Raw genomic sequence first — 23,981 nt, 5'->3', positions numbered from 1 at the left:
GACGACCTGAAGAGCATTTGCTGCCTTTTGAGGGAACCCAGGTTTAGTTCTCAGCACCCACACAGAGGCAGGCTTACTACCATCTGGCCTCGACAGTACCTGCATGCCCATACTGCACGTATATTCATGCAAGTACACATATATAAATCATAAAAAACAATAATCATGTAACATTGGAAATCAGAAGAAATTGCTAAGTGAACCCTTCCCCTTCTAATTTCCCACTACTTCATTTTCCTTAACTTTTTTTTTCTATTTCTGGCACCTGTGCCTTTCTACAGAACACATTAACCAACATGCTTGGACTTACCTTAATTTTTGAAATTTGATTCTTAACTTAGTAGGTACTTTTGTTTTCCAAATATTATAATGAAAAAAAGTTTTCAAATAACTCATAAAACTCATGGCTATTTTTTCTAGTCTATCAGCATATACTAATTATACACAAGACTAGACTTCATTATGAGAGTTCATATACATGCATCATACACTTTAATTATATTTATCCCCATTCTCCTCTCTTGTCCCCTCCCACTCTTACCGTTACCCTTCCTCTTCTCAGCTAGTTCCCCACCTCCTTCCATGGCTTTCTCTTTTTTTACTTATTTATTTATTTATTTATTATGCTGAACCAATTAGTTTAATTAGGGTTACTTATAGGAATGTGGATGAGGGGTTATTTACAGGAGTATCAGTGACTTACCAGTGACTCACCTCCTCACCTCCTCGCTTCAACCACTAACTATCTAAAGATCCTTAGAGGAGCTCTTTGGGGGCCTTCCACCTAGCTACCATTAACTACCTATAGATACTTAAGGAAAGGTGGGGGCACAACACTCTACTCTTCTTCCAGCACTTATATTCTTTCTAGCCCCTTTTCTAGAGTGATCCCTGAGTCCTGGAGAGAGTGATAAAATGTTCCACTTAGGCTGAACACTCAACAAGTCAGTTCTCAGAACTTGGATGAGTTATGATTCGCTGCAATAACTATATCCTACTGCATAAAGAAATTCTGCTGAGCACAGCAGATAAATATTTAGAAGGTAGTTTGACAGGCCATTATATGCTTCCCACTAGGGCCTATGGTCTTTCCAGTCACAGACTTTTGACCAGGTTTATGGTATAGATGTAAACTCCCTCCTTTGGCACAGGCTTCAAATCCAATCAGAAAGCAGCTGGTTACTCCCATAACAGTCATGCCACTGTTGTGCCAGGGGGCACATCTAGCCCCTGGCAGGTCAATAGTGTGACATGAAGGGTCCATGGCTGAATAAGTCAGTTAATAACAATTCTCTTCCGGTACCCTGCATACCATCTTCTGACACTATGAAAGTTAGCCAACAGCATGATGGCTTGATTTCTCTTTGTTCATAACCAACCAAACTATAGGGTGTCTTCAGCAACAGGGTCTTACCATGTAATTCTGGTGGGCAACCAAGAGCAGTGGCAATAAATACCTTGTATTGTTTGGAGGACTTTAGGGACCTGTCTGGCTAACAACTCATGGGGAAGCAGCTCAGCCTTGGCACTGGGATTTTCATTTAATAGACTATGGCTTCTGGGAGTCGTGTTATCTGCCCATGCAAGGTACTTTTGTTCAAATTCTTTTTAGAAAAGCATTCACACTTGTATATAGTGTATGTTAAATGTATTCTCATACCGTCCTCCCCTTCCCTTCTACCCCCCTCCCATTGGTCTGCTTTGTCTCCTTAGACAGATTTATTTCTACTTTCAAGTGATAGATACATAAGTGCATAGATACATTGATAGATAATTTTATTTATCTATATGAAATCTAGGAACCACAAATAAGAGAAGTCATGCAATATTTGTTTTTCTGCTATTGGCTTAATCTGAGTTTTTTTTTAAAACATCTTCCTTGAAAGCCAAGCTAAACAATTTAGTCTTTATCAAAAATGTAATTAGAATTACTAAATTATTCAAACAGTAGAGCAGATTTAATTTTCAAATGATCAGTCCTTTGCCCAGTGAGGAGGCTAGACTAGGGAAAGAGACATTAGAAACTGCGTTTAGAAAGGTCAGTGCTATGTGAACTAGGAGAATGGTTAAAAGTCCGGGTCCTAGAAGGACAGTAGGGCTAGGGAAGAAAAGGAACTGAGAGGGAAGCTGGGTTGTTGGAAAGAGAAGAACCTGAGGCTTGAAGCTAAATGTGTGCCTCTGCCCCTTCTGGAGATGTAAATCCTGAGGTCCTCTGCAGGATGGCTGGCTTCTGGAGTGACAGGAGAGTGCTCAGGGATTACTGGTGCTCTTGTTTAAGTCATCTCGTCTGTGCAGTGACAGACTGGCTGTTCCCTAAATAGCTATCTTACATGAAAACAGAAAGCAAAACAGAACAGATAATCAGTGACTATTCTCTTCCACCATGCAGAACTCCACAAAACCAGCCCCTGAGCTCCTAGAACACTAAGTCCCTTTTCGTTCTGAGAGATAATTGCAGTGCAGTCGTGACCAAAACGAAAAGTCCATTTTTAACCATAGCCTCATGATCACCCCTTCCAGATGAAGAAGGCCAAATGCTCTGTGGCCCAATTCCTGGGTGCCCAAGACTCAAAAAGAAAAGGCTTTGAAGGAAAGTATAGAGGCAGTCCCCGATTATTGTTTGTACCTAATATGTCATTTGGAAGAGAGGGGTCCAAAGATCAAGACCTCAACTGGTGACCAGTGGGGTCCTGTCTAAGAGGGTAACAGGTAGTCAGCAGATCTTGTGTTAGTCAGGTGCTGGGTGAGCCCCTTGAGAAAGAGGCCATGTGAGCACTATAATGATGCTCCTGTGGGTCACAGGTAAGATCCAGTCCAGCCTCGGCAGACTGAGAAAGATCTGACAGAAGAGGAGTTATGTTAGATGAGAGCCACATAACAAGTAGAGAAGAGGTCAGGTAGCCTGTGTTTACAAATGCTATAGTTTCCCATCAGCAGTCTCCAGTGATTATTATTCTAGTTACTCTAGTAATGACATTCTAGTTACTCTAGTAATGACATTTCTTGCTTTCATTTATTATTTTTAACTTTTTTAAATTTCTAAAGTAATTACTTGACTATTCCATTTCTTTGCTAAAAGCTGTTATGCAGTCATTCTCAAACATATGGTTTTGTTTTCATTTGCATTTAGACCACAGATTTTGCAGTTCTATCTGAAGAACTTGTTAGAACATAAACAGGCTACACTTACCTGCATGTGCCACTAGGTGGTGCACACATATATTAGTCAATTGCGGAATAATAGGGTTTATCTGCAAATGAGAATTCATTCGTCACCACAGAGGGGATATAGACAGTAGAAGCTACAGGGCTGGGGGAGAGGTGAAGGGGGAAGTACTCTTAGAAGAGACAGACTTTGTTGCTATCTGAAGAATGATGAAGCAAAACTGTAAAAGTGAGAAACCTCGAAGATGTGGCAGAGGAAAAGCCTTAGGGAGGGAAGAACAGGCTTACTCTCTGTGATGATGGATTCCTACTTAGCAGGTCATTGCAGAGGGAATGACAGAATAGTTAAGTCATTTGAACTAGATGACATCAAATAGTCTTCCTGGGCACTGGAGACACAGAAACGAAATGGCATGGCCCTGTCATCAAGTAAGGACCTAACTCGATAGATAGACACCGAAATAGCAATTAAGCCATGATTCATGAGATCGATTTTACCAGGTGCATTGGAGGAACAAAGCAGAAAGTACTTATTCTGCTGAAGAAAGGGGAGGAGGGGGCGTGGCTTGGGAGTTTGTGAACAGAGAGATTTCATAGAGGACCTGAGAAGTTCTAACAGCACTGGTGGAAAGGAAAGTACAAACACAGGCATGGGGTTTTGAAGGGATGCTGTGGCTTTAGAGATTAGTGCACAGAGCTCAGCAAGTGCTTACTGGGTGCTCCTCTGCGGAGTGGAATGAAGTAACTATGATGAATAGTAGTTCTAAGCCTGGACAATGTTTCTCGTCTATTGAGGAAGAGTCACACAGGTGTGAAAAATTGCAGTGTGACAGCACAGCATTAACATTTGGGTCTTTTGAATTCTGGCTGTGTCCTTGAGCCTCGCTGTTCTGGAGTCTAGGGATTAGGAGAGAATTCTACATGAGAAAAGGAGAGCCCATAAGTACAGCACCTGGTTGCATTTGACTTTAAGCCTCTCTTGGTCTTTTTAAATTCTGAAGTTTGTAGCCAGAAACAGTCAGTTATAGAAACCCACACACAAGAGCCAGGACGCATACCCAGGTGTGTTTGACTCTTGCCAGATTTTTCTTCTCATTCTTCTCTACTGGAGCCTAAGCACAGAGTCACCATTTAGTAGCAGTTCTTAAGAAGGAATTAGAAACTTTTTGGATAAATAGGCTCTTTTTTTTCTACTTGTGACCATCATGAAAATAAACAGAAGAAAGGGGGCTGCTAGATCCTTTTCTCCTGCACGAGCAGAGTGGCAGGCTGTGCAGATTGGCTTGGGCAAAGGCAGTTTGAGCCAGTCTTCTCTCTGCTAGGTTCCACATTAGGGGAAGGAGGCCATCTGGCTCCGGCATTCCCCCTCACTGGCATGTGTGAGTCTGTATTTCATTTCAGCGTGAGAACTCATGCTCACTACATAGATCAGTGACATCTTGGAGTTGCATTGTTTGCTTGAAGTCAACTGGAATGAGTTATGAGCTGGCAGGAAAATGGGGATGTGTTACTGAGAAGGCCTCAAAGGGATACAGGCTGGCTTGTAGATCCATGAGAAGTCAGAATCAACCAGTAGAGAAATCTTCAAGCAATTTTTGTTGTAGCAGATCAAAGTTGAATGGCTGGGGAGAACACCTTGAGGACAAGGAAATTTGAGAACAGGTCCCCATGAAAAAGAGGACAGAGGACTTGAGTACATTTAGCCTGGAGAAGGAGACATAGCTGTCACCATGGGCTGAGGTAACAGGAGCTGAATGAACAAGAAGTAGGGAGTTCTTTGTCAAGGAAAGAGGTAGAACAGAAATAGTTCATACAGCTGGATGTGGAAAGGGGACACTAACGAGGGGATTGTGCAGGTGACAGGACAAACACACTGACTTCTAAGCTCTTAGTCTTATTGATTCTATGTTAATGGAAGAGGCAGCCTATGTGACCAAAGGTTGGATGTCCTGTAATAAAAGTTCCCCCATCAAACTAAATAGATCATCTTACTGATAACTTATTATTATTATGAGTTATGATTGCCATAATTTAGACTCTAGAGATAGGACTGGAACCAGCATGGTCCTGCCAGTGAGTGAAGGTATGGTTTTGAGCAAATGGTGTCCCCTCTTTGAATGTAATCATCCTTCCTCTGGGCAGTACTCACTGGGTAGGATATCATTTCAGACTCAAAAGGTCCTAGCACTTACTGTGCCAGGCCTTTACTCTGCACTTGTCAAAAGAAAATTGCTGACTTCCCTTCTGTTGAAGCTGAACTTCAGAAAGCCATTCTTGGAAAGTGGCAAGATAAAGAGAGTGGGGTGAAATCAGACAAGGGGTCATTGGAGAAGATGCCAGGGATGAGAAGCTCCTGTAACACAAAGCCTAAAAACAAAGTTTGTGTGACCCTTTAAAGAAGATGGAATAATCGATCTTCAGTACTTCTCTTAGAAAAGAGAAAAAGCTCAACAGGAGGACTGGCGCTTACAGAATCCTGGTTTCAGTCTTCAAGGGAAACTGTTTACTGTGGTTCCAGTGTGAGCTTTCTAGATCCATTTCTCTGCTCTCATGGCATCCAGCCCAATACACAGCTTCCTGGGGGTTGGGGAGCTGTACCAGATGACAGGCCTTCTAAGATGTTGATCATCTCAGGTAGTGTAAACACAGCCTGTTGCCTCCAAACACGAGGGCCCTCATTCATTTAATGTAGTGTACTTGACAACTAGATTTCTGATTGGATGTACATGAACAAAGGGTAAGGATTACAATGAAGAAGGAATGCTCAGATAATCGGCAACTTACTTTATTGGGGTGTTGTAAGTGTTCCCAAGAATTGAACCAGCATGAAGTACCCAGGAGGCAAGTTACCCAAGGCAAAGAGGGGTACCAGTATAAGAGTTAAGCAACTGATGCAAACACTTCAGGCAAAGAGAAACCTAAGTGCATGGGGTCTAGAGGAATGTGCCTGGCTGGGAGATTGGAATTGGGCTTTTTTTCTTTGTCCTTGGGTAAGTCACATTCTCCCCTTGCCTTCCCCACCCCCTTGGTAACTACAGTATATATAGGCTTATCTAGATGTCCAAAAAGGCTACTGTTCTGCCTTGTCTGTAGGGTGGAAGAACCCTCAGCACAACTATGTTCCATAAAATGTACACTGCTCTGTGTGTCCAGACTTCGTCTTGCAGTTCTCCCCTGCCCTGCTAGGCACAGGTTAGGCTGTGGTGTGAATCCCTGCCCTCACTGTGTGTTTTCTTTTGCAGCAACAGCGGCAGCTTGACCTCCTAACAATAACCAGCCCTGGTGAGTAAGTACAGAGCGCCTTTCTGCCTGGAGTTTACACAGAATCATGCCTTGCAGCCTCTCCAAATGCAAGCCCTGCCCTCCTCCCACTTCCTGAATGAAAACTGTAATTCTTGCACATTAATGACCTTTCTCCACCAGGGGCACTTTCCTTTCTCTCTCCCAGCTCTATGCTGCCTCCTGTTGATGGAAGGTGACAGGGCTGCTGCTCTTGGTGACAACTGCATTCTCTGAGAATGAAGTTCTTGCCCAAATCACTCATTGGAATCACATATCAAGAAATTGTTCTGGTCTCCTGGGAATACGTTTTAAGCTTATGGGAAATGGAGAAGCTGCCTGCATGGTGCTGTAGACGGGAGGGAGGATGGTTCATGAGCAAGGACCAATCTGTGAGGGTTTGGTCAAAGTAGCATTTGTTTCTCTCCATTAAAGAGACTCAAGTCTCAAAACAAACCTGTGGCCATGGGACCAGAAGGTCTTTTCTTTCCCTGAGACTTGACCTGTAGCCCAGGGAGAGGTTAAGCAGTTTAGTGATGTTACTTTGGTTTGGAAAATCGATGCCAAACTGAGCTAGAGGAACAATTTTCTTTTTATTGGTGCCAAGAGATTTCATGAGCATTTGTGAGTGGGTTGGTGGTTCATCTTCACCCATGGGTGTTATTCAAAATATTTAAGAGCCCCAGTGACCAGCTCCTGTGCCAAACATTAACACTTTGGTTACTGGACTGTGAAGGAATGGGCCCCTAAGGAAGGAGCTAGTATGGCAGAGTGGTCATATGTAAGAGGGCAGCTCAATAAATGTGGAGACATTCAATATTTTAGTAGCCAATATAAACAAACTGTGTTGGCCCTACCTTTCATCAGGCCTGCTATACTTGGAACCAGGAAGCAAAAAGCCTGAAAAATTGTTCTTTGCAGGCAGACTCCTAGCAGAGGGGCTACTTACCTGGTATATGTATAGGACAATGAGTACGGTTGTAAGGTACATTTATCCACTTCAGGTAACATTTTTTCATGTGATACAGTTTTTTGAAATTGAGCCATCAGAAGAATGAATGTAGAAATCATTGTTGTTGTTGTTAATGCTGTTGAGACTGGGTCTCATGTAGTCTACTGGCCTTGAACTTTTTATTTTGCTAAGAACTTTCTATTTTGCTAGGAATGACCTTGAACTCCTGGTTGGTCCTCATGATTCCACCTCCCTAATGCTGGTATTACAAGTGCGGTTACCATGCCTGGCTCGAAATCATTGAAAACTAACTATAGAATAAGCTACATCCTAAACTTATAAGATTAACATTTTTAGAAATTCCATAGCTGGAATGATAGAACTAGAGTTGCTTACTTGAGTTACTTGTCACATCTTCCTCAATAAGGTAGGTCTGAAGGATTGTCTTTGTCTCATCCTATTTAGTGACACTCCTGTTTGTAAGAGTGTTCTTTTCAAGTAAGTGTACACTACCCAGATTGACTGCCTCTATATCCCATCACATCTTGTCACATCCTGGTATGATGACTACATATGTATTGGAGAGGGTTCTAGATCTGTCTTAGGTTGTTTGTGAATGACATTTTTAGACTAGTACACTGTATTTCTTTTGTGCTAGCTTTGACTGCTCCTAATTGCTACTACATGGATTTAAACAGAGTACTTATGCATCCCCAGTATGCTCCTTTTAGACAGCTGTGGGATTGCAAGTGTCTCCACACTGCCAGAGTTTGAGTGGTTTATAATTATCGCTCCTCCTAGATGAAAACAGAATATCTTCTAGGTCAGCACTTCCCAAGAGATATGTGTGGAGCGCTAGTGTTCTGAAGTGGGCTCTGCTTCCATGCTATTGTGAGATTCTGATCTGCTGATCTCTCAGTGGCATGGAGAGCACTGCAGGAACCACAGATCCCCAGGGTGCAGCCTGAACTCCAATGGGCCAGACAGATATTACTCATGTGTGCTTTGTCTTAGAAGAGTTGGTAAGCACCATTTGATCATGGCTTATAAGAAGGACCCTATTCCACGTCAAAAACACTTATGTTATCTGTCTCTGTTTATCAAATTCAGTCCAATTCCCTGCATTCCCAAGAAGCTTCAGCCACTAGCATTGGGCTTGCTGCCTCTCTGGGGCTGCCAGTGGGCATGCACTTCTCTCACTCATCACCAAACGACCCAGAGCTCAGATCTGCAGTCTGGGGCTGTCATTCTGAGCAGACCATGGGCCTTCTGAAACAGATTTGGAATTTGGAAATGTTAACAACCTGTACTGTATGTTTTTCAAAGCTGTATTTCTATGTCGTGAATAACTCCCAATATAAAGAAACAAACAGATATAACCATATCAGCACTGAGCCATTTATGCCAGAGTTCCTATTTTTAAAAAGAGATGCAATTGAAACTTCTCAGTATTTTTCCTTAATTCTCTCTCCCTCATCCTATAAGTAACCATGTATTCAATATTTCAATATCTGTGCTTTGAAAAATAACTGTTGTGTTACCAATTCCTCTAAATCTCACACTGGAAAAAAGCCATATAACATTACCTTTTCCATACTCATTATTATATTGTACAGATCCATTCATGTTGACACATAACTCATTTTAATTACTGTGTAGTAGTCCACATACCATAGGATTGTAACTTTCCCATTTCGTTGATCTTAATTTAAAGTATTTATATAGCTTTTTTCAATAACAAAGAATGCTACTAAAGACAGTTGTGCATGTCTCCTTGTATATAAATATGAGAATTTCTCTAGGCATATAACCCAAGAGGACTTACTAATTATATGCATCAAATTTGCCACATAACAAGCAACTGTTATCTAATTCAGCAAATCTACTCTTCCAACAGCCGAGTGTAAGAGCTTTCCTTTCTTCAACTCATCAACACTCAGATGTGTCAGACACAAATTTTGTCAATCAGCATGATGAACATAAAATGGTGCCGGCATTACTATTATGTGTGTCGCCTATTGGTGATAGGGTAGATTATCTTTTTTGTATGCTCATTGCTGCTTTGATTTCTTCTATGGCTTGACTCTTCATATCCTTTGTGTCCAGACTATGGGTCATCTCTATCTTACTGATTCAGAATTCATTATTCTGAATATATCCCTTATATTCACTGCAAATATCCCAAATGTGCCTTGTACTTTTTCATTGCTGCTGATGTCCGTGATATGTTTTCATATGTGGAAAGTTTTTGTAAATTTAATGTTAAGTTTATCAATCTCTTGTTTTAAGAGCTATGCTTTGTGACTTAAATTCTTCCCAACTGGCTATAACATTTTCCTAAGCCTGGTGTGATGGTTTATACCTGTAACCCCAGTGTTCTTGAGGCTGGGGTGGGAGGATTGCAGCAGATTCAAAGCCAGTCTGGGCTACAGAATGAGACCATGTCCAAAACAAACATAACAAAAACATACACATGTGCCTAGCCTTTAATCCCAGACCTTAAAAGGCAGAGGCAGTTAAATCACTGAGTTTGAGGCCAGTTCCAGGCCAGTCAGAGCTACATAGTGATACCGTGTTATAAACAAACAAACAAACAAAAAGTGTGTGTGTGTGTCTAATGTTGGATAATTTCTTGTGTTCTGTCTGAGCCTTTACTTTGTCTCAATAATGACTAATCTTTGTATACAATATCAGCCAGGGATTTCATTATTTTTTAATTAACATGTGAATAACTCATTGTCTCAGAGCCATATGACATCCAGTCCATCCTTTCCCAGTCCTGTGACAAATATACTTCCATTACATTAGTTTTCCTACATGCAGAATCTGTTTCTGAACTTTGGTCTATGTGTCTTACTCTTCACCAATAACTCTCCAATGTTTTATTCAAATAAATTTCAATTTTAATATTATTTTTGTAATTGATTGAAAGACATCTTTCCCCTTTTCCCCTTTATCCTTACCTTTTGAAGTTTGTAATTATAGATTTTAAACTGTACTTCTTAAACAAAATCTAATGATCTGTATTGTGATAACATAATTTAATCCATTGGTGAGCCAATGAAACATTTCATCTGGTAAAGGCACTTGCCACATAAATCTGACAACCTGAGTTTGATCCCTGAAACCCACATGTCCTGGCCTGGTTTTTATGTCAACCTGACACAAGTTAGAATCATCTGACAGGAAGTTCAATTGAGAAAATGCCTCCATAAGTCTGGGCCTTGGATGAGCCTCTAGAGCATTTGCTTAATTAGTGATAAGGGTAGGCGGGTACATGGTATGGTGGTCCTGGGTGCTATAAGAAAGCTCATTGAGCAAGCCATGAGCAAGCCAGCCAATAGGCAGGACCCCTCCATGGCCTCGGCATCAGCTTCTGCATCCAGATTCCTGCCTGGTTTGAGTTCCTGCTTTGTCTTCCCTCAGTGAACTGTGATTCAGGATGTGTAAGCCAAATAAACTCTTTCCTCCTGAAGTTGCTTTTGGTCATGGTATTGCATCACAGCAATGGTAACCCTGACTAATACACTATGTAAGACAGAAGGGCAAAACCCACACAACAAAGTTGTCCTCTGATCTCCACACATGCACTGTGACACATATACTCACATACTCATTAATGATAGATAAAAGTAATATATTTGCATGTATAAGAATTTAAATATAATAATACACTTGAATGTATTTCTTCTTCCATACTTTTGCTTCTTATATCATGTAATTTCTTTGACCTTCCCTTTTAAATTTGTGTTTTGAAATCTTACTGGGAATTGAACTCAGAGGCTGCAGCATTGCTAGGCAAATAGCCCCCATTCAGTTACACCCCCCTGCCCTCTTTTTCTCTTTTAACTTTTTACTTTGAGGTAGGGTCTCCCTGAGTTGTTCAGGCTGGCCTTGAACTCATTCTGTGGCCCAGGCAAACCTTGAATTTTTAACCTTAAGCTTTGACCCCCCGAGAAGCTTTCTGGCCTTTTGCTTTTGCTTTTGTCTTAAACTTTGATATGTTACTTGTTCTTTCCATCTCCTCTGCAGAGCTGGCTGCTATAGATTTTCTTTCTGGCCTTAGCTGATTACCCTGTGGTTATATACTGTTCCTTTTCTTACAACCTCCAGTCCTTCAGAATCCCTTTCATCCTCAACCAGACAAGTTCCTTGGTAGGTCCTCGCCATCTGTTACACAGGGCCCCATCACCGCCTCATCATTTTTGTTTAGACTTTTAACTTTTAACCTTTTATAAAAAGAGAAAAAATGTGCTGTTAGTGTTAGCCAGTGGCTTTTCCCGCACGGTTTATGAATTTCTGTGTTCTCTTGTATATTGTACCGCAAGCCTTCCCTGTGTGGCTGCACTAAAGCACTGCTGTGATCGCTGTTCTAATGAGAGTCATTGGGTAATCCTATTGATCAGTACTATCCTTATTTTGGCTTCTCCTTGGTAATTTGTCTAGATATGAGTTCTAATTTGAGAAGTTTCCCCAGCACTTTGACAATTTTATTCACTGTCTCTACATGTTATAAAGTTGCTGATGAGCAGACTGCTGTAATATAATTTAAGGAACCTATTTTTCTTGGGTAGGTTTCAAGATTCATTTTTAATCTTAATGGTCTGATTTTTTTTATTCATGTGTCTGGGACTCAATTTATTTTTATTTATCCTGTAGTTACCACCAAAAAAAAATATGCCTTTCTTTAGCTTTGGGAAATTTTTAGCAAATTATACCTTTTAATATTTTCCTCCTCCACCATTCCTTTGATTCTCTGCTTTGAGAATTCCTATTAAACAAATGTTGGGTCCTATCAAGTGACTTTCATTGTTCTTAACTGTGATCCTTAGAATGTGAAATGTCCCCTGAGGTTTTGGTGTTTGAATCCTTGGTCTGCACATGGTAGCAAGCACTCTTTGGGGAGGCTTAGGAGGTAGAATCTTGCTGGAGGAAGGCTTAGGTGGCAGGCTTTGAAGATTCAAAGCCTCCTTTTATTTCCAGTTTGCTCTCTCTGCTTCAAGCCTATGGTTGAGGATGTAAGCCACTTGCAACTATGCCCCCACCCCCCATTTAACTGCTATCTATCCCTCTGGAACCTTGAACCAAAATAATTTCCTCTTTCCATTAGTTGCTTTTGGTCATGGTGTTTTATCACAGCAACAGACAGGTGACAAAGACATTAATTCAGTTTTCATCATTATATTCCAACTTCATTGAGTTTCTTGCAAGCAACTTTAAAATGTAAGTTCACTTTTTAACCATGTCTAGCCTATATTTTTTCCTATCTTGAAATATTTTAATAAGTATTTTCCATTTTCAATGATTCTAACTTTGTTCATATCCACCTGTTCTGGTTTTATTTCTGCCTATTCTGTTCCATGACTTCTATGCTGTTTTAAAGTCTCCATTAATTTCTCAGAACATACTCAACATGTTTATTTTAAAATCTTTGTTCTACAAAATCAGTTGCATATGGAGGAAATTCAAATTCTAATTGTTGATTTTGCTTAGTGTCTTTTTTAGCATTTGATTTTGAAATTTTAATTTGGATGCTCACTTGGGAAAGGAAGTTTTCTAGTTTTCTCTCTCATCCTCGCTAAAGCTCCCCCTGCTCTCACATCAACCTCTGTGACGTTTTCTGCAGTTTTCTCCTCCACATCTTCATTGTAGGACCTGGGGGATATAGCAGATCCAAAGACAAAAAGTTGGGGTGCTTCCAGTTCCAGAGTCAATATCCCTCACCTTTTCTAGGCTTGAGATACATAGACACCCTCTCCGGAGAGCTCCACAACAATCTTCTTTACTTGGCTCTTTCCATCACAGGAGAGTCCCACTCACAATCCCTGCTCCAAGTAAAAAGTTGTCTCTGGTTTCCATCTGCTACAGGTCATGTTGTCTTTCTCATCCCACAGAAGGCAAAGTCCTACCTGCTGTCCCTGCTTCTAAATCTAGATCTCAGCAAGCCAGTAACCCCAGAACCCTTCATCTTGCTGCATTTTTTTTTTTTTTTTGCTTATCTCAGCATTATGGGGATATGTTTCTCACAATGGAATGTAACTGTGCATTTACTACTCCTTCATATGTTATCAAATATATCCAATATGATAAAAATTAAAGGATTTTATTGAAGCATGAACTTATTTGTCATTTCACACAGGAGTCCAGCTGTAATTTCTTTTTTACTGTTTAGGAAGTTCATTCTTTTTCTTTTTTTCTTTCTTCCTTTTTTTTTTTTTTTTTTTTTTTTGGTTTTTTGAGACAGAGTTTCTCTGTGTTAACAGTCCTGGCTGCCCTGGAACTTGCTTTGTAGACCAGACTGGCCTCGAACTCACAAAGATCCACCTGCCTCTGCCTCCCAAGTGCTGGGATTAAAGGCATGCGCCACCACCGCCTGGCTAGGAAGTTCATTCTTTATAGCATCTTCTGTGAAAAGATAAGGAAGTATTGTTTTGCTAAATAAAACATTTAACAGGTTTCAAAAACATTATTTTTGTACTTGAATATACAAATACAAAGGTATTTTAAAATGAAATCAGAATACACTATGTAAACCCTCTTTATTTGAGTAGCGTGAACATCCCATAATGTTATCAAATATTTTCTGAGAATGTCACAAAGCTGAAAGTCATGCCATAATATTTTAATCTTCTATTGACTTTTACTCAGTTAATTATTTACTCGTAAATCCACAATGGAATTTATCTATCTATCTATCTATCTATCTATCTATCTATCTATCTATCTATCTATCTATCTATTTACTTGCAGAATACTAGGAATTGAGCCTGGAGCCCCAAGCATGTTAGGTATGCACTCTATCACTGACCTGTAGCGCAAGTTCTTTTTCATGTTTTGTTTTATATTTTGAAACAGGATCTTACTCAGGCTTATCATAAACTCACCCTATAACCCGGCAGCCTTTGAATTTGCAATCCTTCTGCCTCAGCCTCCAGAGCAACTAGTCAATTAGACCCTGCCTGAACATTCATATTTATAAAGACTGTTGCAAGCCTCTCTGGTTATTTCTTTAGGAAAATTCCTAGAATTATTGAGGAAAACTTTAGCATCAAGCAGGCTGTCACAGAGGGACTAGTTCTTAGCCCGGTGGAGAACACCAGAAGTCAGTATGGAAAACAAGTCTCAGACAGCTTCTTTTGAAAGACAAAGAGTAGGTGGGAATGTTATTTCTTTGACATCTCCAGTTCCAATATATGGATATGGAATTTTTCAGTGGTCAGAGGAAGCCCTTGGGGTAGATTTTCAGCTATTAGCAATTGGAAGCTATTCACCTCATGCAAAAATAATAGGTGCCGGGTGTATGTGGGGTTGCTAGATGATGCGGCAAGCACTTGCCTTGCTGGCCTTTAGGCAGAAAGAAAGGGAGTAATGCTGAGCTGTGAATCTACCCTGATCAGCTCTTAGAAATAGCCACTTCTATCCAAATTTCCTTTAAAAAAGCAAGTCACCTAGCCATTCCTAAACTCAACAGGGTGTAGGTATATAATCTTCCCACTGGGCAGGGCATGCCCATTAGGACAACTAGAATATTTGGACATGACTAATATACTTTTTCACACTTCTCCAAAGATTTTAATATTTCCATAATCACATTAAGAGTGCAGGCCATGGATTTGTAAAGGAAGACTTTATTGAAGTATATAGGTCATATGTCGTAAAATTTCACCTCTTTGCATGGTGTTGGGTATGTTCACAGTCATGCACTCATCATCATTTCCTTCCAGATTATCATCAAAAACTACATATCAAACTCATGATCACTGCCTATTTCTCCTTTACCCTATCCTTTAGTAACCAATCATGTACTTCCTGTCTCTAGGACTTGCCCATTGTACATACTTCAAATCAATGGTTTCTTACCGTATATGGTCTTTGTGACTGGCTTTTTCTTCTGTTTACCTGGTGTACTATCTCCAAGTTTCCCCATGTTGTAATGTGTATCAGAACTTCATTGTTTTTTGTTGCTGCATAATGTTTCATTTTAAGTTTATCCACAGTTTACCCATTCATTTGTTGATGGGAATGTTGAATCATTTCCATTTAAGGCTGTTTTAAATAATCTTCTATAAAAATTTATGTCAAAGTTTTATTTGGACATAGGTTTTCAGTTCTTTTGAGCATGTACCTATGGATGGAATCACTGCCCACATATTAAATTTGAGAATAAAGATTTTGAGAAACTGACAAAAGTTTTACAAAACAGTTGCACCATTTTATATTCCCAGCTGTAGCACAGGACAATCCTATTCTTTCCACATTGTCCCCAACACTTGTTAGTGTCTTTTTATTATTGTCATACTAGTGAGTATAAAATAATAATATCTCACTGTGATTTAAATGTGTTTTCATTAGTGTCTAATAATGCTGACTATATTTTCATGAGCTTATAAAGCATGTATATAGCTTCTTTGGAGAAATAGCTGTGCTATTTGCTCTTCCACACTCTAATTGGATTATATTTCCTACTTTATTACTGAATTGTTGGATTTTAGTGTATTCTACATGTGTGGATTATGGATTCAAATTTATCAGATTGAGGATTTGCAGCTATTTTTTTAATTTTGTGGTTTTTTTAACTTTCTCAATACTATTCTTTGAAATATTGTTTTTCGATGAAGTCCAAATTATCACTTCTCATGAGTGTGTGTGTGGGGTTATCGTATATATCTATCTCATATGTGTGTGTGTGTGTGTGTGTGTGTGTGTGTGTGTGTAGATATATTCCTGTGAGTATGTGCATGCGTGTATGCATGTGCATATGAAGGCCAGAAGTCAGTGTCAGGTTTCTTCCTTGATCTCTCTGTGCTTTAGTTTCTGAGAGGGTCTGTTGCTGAGCTTGCCGCTCATTGGTTAGCCATGCTGGCTGACTAGCCAATGAGCTCTAGAAATCTGCCAGCTCCTCCGCCTATCCTCTGCTGCCCCCAGCACTGGGATTACAGATGCAAGCCACCATACTTGCTTTGATTGGGTGCTGGGGTCCAAACTCAAGTCCTCATACTTACATGGCAGGTGCTAACCCACTGAGCCATTGCCCCAGCTCTAGTTTCCCTTTTATTGCTTATACTTTTTGTGTCATATCTAACACAGGATCACAGGGATGTACTCTTACATTTTCTTCTAAGAGGTTTTTGTATCTTTAGTTATTATGTTTAGGTATCTGACCCACTTTGAGTTAATGTTCTGATAAGATATAAAGGAGGAGTCTGTAACATTCACTCTTCTGAATGTAGGCATCTGCTTTCTTCAGCACTCTTTGTGGAAGGTTATAATTTGTCTGTTGAATTTTCTTATAACTCTTGTCATATGCCATAGCTTTCAATGATATATACTAAAAACTGGCATTGAAGAACTGTCTGCACAGGGGAAAGTTTATATTAAGCCATTTGTGTATATTTGTACACAGTTCTCCCCACTACCCTGTGAGGCATAGAGTATTTTTCCTGTTCTACGGGTGAACAAACCAAGCTGCTATGAAATAGAAGAAATGTCCACAGTAAATGATTATGTCAGGGTAAGTCCAAACTATGTGATGCTAGATTCTTTCCCACTGTAGATACATCTGTAAGCTCAGGATGTAATTAGTCCTTAGTCTTCTTTCTCAGATAGAAGGCCACCATACCCATGTTGATAGGGACAAGGAATGTCTGTACTGCCAAGGACATCATAGTCATAGAGGCTTCCTTACTAGCTAGGCTGCATCCTGGAGAGACATTTGATTTCCTATATATCATAGAAATATCCAGGAGAAAAATGTCCACAAAGTTCTTTTTCCTTTCATAAGTTTGTTAAAAATAATATTATGTTAAATATTGATGGGTCCAACCTGAAGGCCATTACATGACAGCTTTGGGGAATATCTCCAACTCAAGTAGCTTACATATAAACTCAGCCCTTTTGAAGAACAAAGACTTGTAACATTTCTAGCTGTTCTCACTGTAGAGTCAGTTTTGGACCCACAGACCTATAAAGCTGAGCAGACAGCAGAGTGGAACACAGAGGAGATGTTTTTAAAAATATATCCACATCATTAAAAACGGCTTCAAGAACATCTTTAAAGCAGAAAAATAAATTACTCCTAATCCACAGCGCTAGCACAATACAAGGCCTAATTCTATTTCTACATTTTCCTTTTCAGTTCTTGTCTCTGTGCAGAAACATATTTACATAATTGCAATCACAGTAAGTTTTCATATACATCTTTTTTCACTTAGCATTATTTTTCATAAACAATCTTCATGTTGCTATGTATTTTACATTCTTACCATCTTTTTACAACCATTTTTTTTGTTTAAAAAAAGATTGTACATGTCCATGCTACAAAATCTGAGAAACACAGAACTGCTACAAAGATGAAAATAGCAGCTATTTCCCTGAGGCAATAACTACTAAATATTTTAATGTATTTACTTCTTTTCTTTTTCTGTGCATGTATAATTTTACTTTACATAGATGAGATCATATAGAACATGAAATTTTATCTGGACTTTTGACTTAGTATAACAACAGAAATCTTTCCTATGCCAGTAACGTTGGATATTTAACTTCATTCTAATTCCTCGAACTTATGAATAATTTCTCAACTCATGTATATACCTGTCTATATTTTAGACTGTGGTCTGAACATAGATTACTAGGGATGGAATTACTAGATCCATGAGAATTCAATGAGCATGTCAAAGAAAAACACATTTTTAAGGATCTAATACTTTATATGTATCCTGATTTACCAAACAAGTGCTATTTTCAAGCATTGTGTTACTTGTTGACATTTTATTCCTATAAACAATTCTACCATAATATGTGCTTATGAGGTCCCACTCTCTGAGGATTGATAGGCAGTTAATGATTGCTAAGAAATGGGGAGATATTTTCTTCAGTGGTATATAACCCTTCCTCACCCATGCTCAAATAAACAACTCTAACTAAACTCATTGGGTCACCAAAACAAAAACAAGACATGAAAATAGAAGGGGGCCAGGCTGGTTAGAGAAAAGGGATCAAGGAGAGTGGGAAGGAAATAAGAGAAAGTAATAGGGGGTAAATATGATCAAAATACCTTGTGTACATGCATGGATATTGTCATAATGAAGCCAATTATTATGTGTAATTAGTATATTCTAATAATAGGTTAAATAAAATCTTACTTCTTTTGCATAACTTTTTATACAAATTACTTTAGAAGTGGAATTATTGGGCCCAATAACATTAATGTTTAAGGAATTATTGAGGTTTATTACCAACTCATTTTCTAAAAAAGGTTGTAAATTTATACTTCCACCTCTAATCACTTTTGTCCATCTCCATCTCCTATATCAACAAGAGAAAACATCAGCTTCAAGTGTTATTCAGTTTATTAAATTCCAGTGACAGCTGTCTGTGGTGGAGCATGCCTGCAATCCCAGTATTTGGGAGGTAGAAGCAAGAGAATCTGGAGTTCAAAACCATCCTTGATTACATAGTAAGTGTTCAGGCTAGTTTTTATGTCAACTTGACACAAGTCAGGGTCATTGGGGAAGAAGGAATGTTAACCAAGAAGATGCCCCCATAGAATTGCCCTGCATGGAAGTCTGCAGGTCATTTTCTTTATTGGTGATCAATGTGTGATGGCCCAGCTCTCTGTGGGCTCTGCCACTCCTGGGATGGTGTCCTGAGTGCTATAAAAAAGTAGGACGAGCAAGCCATGGGGAGCAAGCTAGTAAGCAGAACTCCTCCATGGCTTCTGCATCAGCTCCTACCTCCTTCCCTGATTTGAGTTCCTGCCAGACTTCCTTTGATAGAGGAAGTAAAAGAGAAACAAACCCTTTCCTCTCTGAGTTTCTTTTGGTCATGGTGTTTATCACAGTAATAAAAAGCACCAAAAAAGTAAGTTTGAGGCCAGTCTGAGTTACTTAAGACCTTATTTATCTTTAAAAATTAATGTAATAGCAAACTAAAGAATCTGAGAAATACAAGAAGGCTGGGGGAAGCATGTTTGTTCTTCTAATCCTTGGGGGCACAAACTGAATAATACACATGTAGATATTTATTTGAGAAAGTCAATATCAGATGCCAGATCCCAGGACTCAACTGAGAGGTTGAAGATAAATGCTCAGTAGTCACATTTTAGAATATTTACATTTGATAGGCTGACCTATAGGAAGGATGTAAAATGAAAATCACCATCAGAATGAAGAAGAAAGGTGTAAAGGAGCTAGGAAGACTGTATGCATTAGGTGAATGCAGGTCCTTAGGCTAAAGAAACTACAATTCAAGGCACAAAAACTAAAACTAAGGCACTGAAACTGTGTAAGTTGAATTCTTCAATTCCAATCTAAATTAGCTTTAGCAAAAATAGACAATTCATTGGTTCATGTAAATGAATAATCCAGAAATAAAGCTGACATTTTATGCATCTTGATATAGGGCTTAACGGACAGGGTCTGTTTTTCTTCTTCTCCTAACTCAACGTGTTCAGTGTTGAATCCATTCCCAGGCCACATGTGGTCTCACAGTGACTGTAGCTGTTGCAAACTACATCATTCCAATTCTAGTTCAATAGGGAAAAGCAAGAAAATGGTTCTCAGAAGTTCTAGCAGAATCTATGGCTTCTTATTTTGCAATTGAGTCACTATAAACTCATTTTAAAATATTTACATCTACTCCATTGTGTATATGTACCACATTTTATTTATCCATTCTTCAGTTGAAGAGCATCTAGGTTGTTTCCAAGTTCTGGCTATTACAAACAATGCTGATATGAACATAGCTAAGCAAGTGCTCTTGTGGTATGATTGAGCATTCCTTGGGTATATGCCCAAGAGTGGTATAGCTGGATCTTGGGGGAGATTGATTCCCAATTTTCTAAGAAAGCACCATATTGATTTCCAAAGTGGTTGTACAAGCTTGCATTCCCACCAGCAGTGGAGGAGAGTTCCCCTAGCTCCACATCCTCTCCAGCATAAGGTGTCTTCAGTGTTTTTGATCTTAGCCATTCTGACAGGCATAAGGTGGTATCTCAGAGTTGTTTTGATTTGCATTTCCCTGATAATTAGGGATGTTGAGCAATTCCTTAAATGTCTTTCAGCCATTTGAGTTTCCTCTGTTGAGAATTCTCTGTTTAGTTCTATAGCCCATTTCTTAATTGGACTGTTGGGCATTTTGATATCTAATTTCTTGAGTTCCTTATATATTCTGGAATACTACTCAGCAGAGAAAAACAATGATATCATGAGGTTTGCAGGCAAATGGATGGATCTAGAAAAAATCATCCTGAGTGAGGTAACCCAGACTCAGAAAGACAAACATGGTATGTACTCACTCATAGGAGAATACTAGATGTGGAACAAGGATGACTGGACTGCTACTCACATCACCAGGGAGGCTACCTGGAAAACAGGACCCCAAGAAAGACACAAGTATTGCCCAATGATGGAGAAATGGATGAGATCTACATGAACAGCCTGGACATGAGTGGGGGTAATGAAGGGCAAAGGTCGAGGGAAAGAGAGCTTAGGGGAGCTGGAGATCCCAGCTGGATCAAGAACAGAGAGGGAGAACAAGGAATAGGAGACATGGTAAATGAAGACCACATGAGAATAGGAAGAAGCAAAGTGCTAGAGAGGCCCATAGAAATCCACAAAGATACCCCCACAATAGACTGCTGGCAAGGTCGAGAGACAGCCCAAGCTGACCTACTCTGGTGATGGGATGGCCAAATACCCTAATTGTCGTGCTAGAAACCCCATCCAATGACTGAGGGATCTGGATGCAGAGATCCATGGCTAGGCCCTGGGTGGAGCTCCGGGAGTCCAATTAGCAAGAATGAGGAGGGTTTATATGAGCGAGAATTGTTGAGACCAAGGTTGGATAAAGCACAGGGACAAATAGCCAAATGAATGGAAACACATGAACTATGAACCAATGGCTGAGGGGCCCCCAACTGGATCAGGCCCTCTGAATGGGTAAGACAGTTGATTGACTTGATCTGTTTGGGAGGTATCCAGGCAGTGGGACCGGGTCCTGTGCTCATTGCATGAGTTGGCTGTTTGAAACCTGGAGTTTATTCAGGGTCAGCCTGGGAGGAGGGGACTGGACGTGCCTGGACTGAGTCTACCAGGTTGATCTCAGTCCTCGGGGAAGGCTTTGCCCTGGAGGAGGTGGGAAGGGGGGGTGGGCTGGGGGGAAGGTGAGGGGGGCAGGATGGGGGAGAACAAGGGAATTCATGGCTGATATGTAGAACTGAATTGTATTGTAAAATAAAATTAAATTAAATTAAAAGAAAACCAAAAGAAAAATTTACATCTATTTTGCTAATTGGCTGAGAGTTGGATGATAAACCCTACTCCTGAAATTGAGGGGTAAGTTGAGGCCTGACATTGGTTAGAAATGGCCAATGATCACAGGACATCATACAATGACTATCTCTGTGGCCTAGCTAAGGCAATAAATACATCAGATTAGAATGTCTGAGAACAGAGCATATAGGGATTTGTCCTACCATACTCTTTGTTCTATTTGCCTTCTGGTTTTTCTTGTGATAAAACACCCTAACCAAAAGCAACTGGGGAGGAAAGGACTTATTTGGCTTGCACTTTAGGTCACATCCATCATTGGAGGAAGTCAGGACAGGAACTCAAAACAGGAGTCTTGGAGAATGCTGCTGGCTGTCAGTCTGTCTCACTATCTGTCTCACCTGTTCAGAGAATCATGCTTAACTAAACTTCTTTTTTGTTTTTAAAAGTGTTTTGAGAATTTCAAACATGAGTACTTTATTTACATCATTTCCACCCATCACTCTCATCCCTCTAACTTTCCCTGTGCCCCACCCCTCAAATCCATAACTACTTACATTTTGAATATACAACCTAATGGATACATTTAGTGTTCATATGTGCATGTGTCTAGGACACTTGGGATTGGATAACCTATGTGAAAATAGGGTACATGTCCTAGAGAAAATAGCCTCTCTCAGAGACTATTGCCTATAGATCTTCATCTATTGGTAAGCCTTGCAAAATTGTCCATATCTACATTGGTACATATTGATGTTGTCATTGTGCAGGTCTTGTTTAGGCAACCATATTCTTGATATTTCATGGGTTTCAGATTCCCTGTCATGTCCAGAAGACACTATCTGACAACAAGCGTTCTAGTCCTCTGACTCTTACAACTTTCTTCCCCACTCTTCTGTGATCTTCCCTGAGCCTTAGATGTAGGGATTACATTGTAAATATATCAGTTGGGGTTTGGCACCCCATTGCCACTTATTCTGTGCATTTGACCAGTTGAGGATCTCTATAATAGTTTCCATCTGCTGCAGAAAGAAAGAGAGAAAGAAAGAAAGAAAGAGAGAGAGAGAAAGAAAGAAAGAGAGAGGAGAAAGAAAGAAAGAAAGAAAGAAAGAAAGGAAGAGAGAAAGAAAGGAAGGAAGAAGAGAAAGAAAGGAGACGTCTGTGAGAGTTATACTTATATATGAGAATAAGGATAAGTATTTAGAATACAATTAAAAACTATATTGGTTTAGAAAATGGCAGTGGTAGGTTCTCCTCTAGGGTCTATGACCTCTCTAACCATGGGTAGTTGGCTAAGTTCACAGTATTAGGCATCAGTTCCCCCATATTGAGTGGACCCTCAGCCCAAGACTACCTGTTCATGGATAGTGTTGCCTATAGTGGGCAAGGTCCTCCTAAATCAATTAGTAATTAAGACACTCTTTCACAGACATGCCAATAGACCAGCCTAATAAAGACAGTTACTCAATTTTGCAGGTGATTCTAGGATGCTTGCATTAAGTTGACAGTTAATGTTAATAGGACACCCCACTCCTTGTCAACTTAAAGCACAAACACATTACATTTCTTTAAGTCATACCCTTTCATTCTTTGTCCCAAAGATCTCATGTTTATATTCTAATATAAAATGCAGTCCAACTTTTAAAAACTTTAAAGTCAGAACTTAAAAGCCCAAGGTATCTTTTAAAAATCCAAAGTCTTTTATCTGTGGACTCCTGTAAAATCAAAACTGAATTATATACTTTCTTATCCTAAAAGGGAAGAACCAGAGCATAAAACAATTGCACTTAAGCAAAAACCAAACTTTAGTAGTATAAGGAGAGATCTTGTAGCCCAGTGTCCAGCATCTGAAACTCATTCATAATCTTCTGGGCTGAAAAAGGCTTGGACAACCCCACCTCTTCAGTTCTGCCACACACAGCACAAGTAGATTATCCTTTAGGCCAAGGCTGGTTCCACCCACACAGTCACTGGCCTTGATAAATGTCCTATAGTGCTAGCATCTCTAATATCTTCGTGTCTCCACTGTAACTGAGGCTTCATTTTTCACCAGTGTCTTCTCAGAGCCATTCTGTAGGGACCCCAATCGTGCCACATGGTGGCAAGCCTCAGTTTCTCTCCATGGCACCTTCAATCATGTAGTGTTCAGGGCTTCAAAACCAGTACAATGTAAGTGATTCTTACATATTGCCAAGTTCAGCTGCCAGCTTGAGATGAATCCTTGACCTCTCTGAACCACAACTTTTGTGTGTTGACCCTGAGGAAATACTTTCTGGAAGATTTAACCTTAATGGTGCTGATCTCTTATTAATCAT

The 23,981-nt window shown here is 39.8% G+C and overlaps 1 protein-coding gene across 8 annotated transcripts in view; it reads left to right on the top strand.

Annotated features, from left to right (window-relative positions):
* Nucleotides 1-23,981, top strand: part of LOC128096663 (BEN domain-containing protein 5) — a 1,178,660-nt gene that overhangs the window by 839,009 nt on the left and 315,670 nt on the right. For all 8 annotated transcript variants that reach the window (XM_052716519.1, XM_052716506.1, XM_052716509.1 and 5 more), the window contains one exon: nucleotides 6,408-6,447. In XM_052716519.1, the coding sequence (XP_052572479.1) occupies nucleotides 6,408-6,447 (40 nt within the window). The remainder of the gene's footprint in view (nucleotides 1-6,407; nucleotides 6,448-23,981) is intronic.

Source organism: Peromyscus californicus, unplaced genomic scaffold (genome assembly GCF_007827085.1).
Source record: "Peromyscus californicus insignis strain IS unplaced genomic scaffold, ASM782708v3 Scaffold_5__1_contigs__length_169319896, whole genome shotgun sequence".
Taxonomy (NCBI): domain Eukaryota; kingdom Metazoa; phylum Chordata; class Mammalia; order Rodentia; family Cricetidae; genus Peromyscus; species Peromyscus californicus.
The sequence above is the reverse complement of the archived record's forward strand: the minus strand, read 5'-3'. Positions and strand labels throughout refer to the sequence as shown.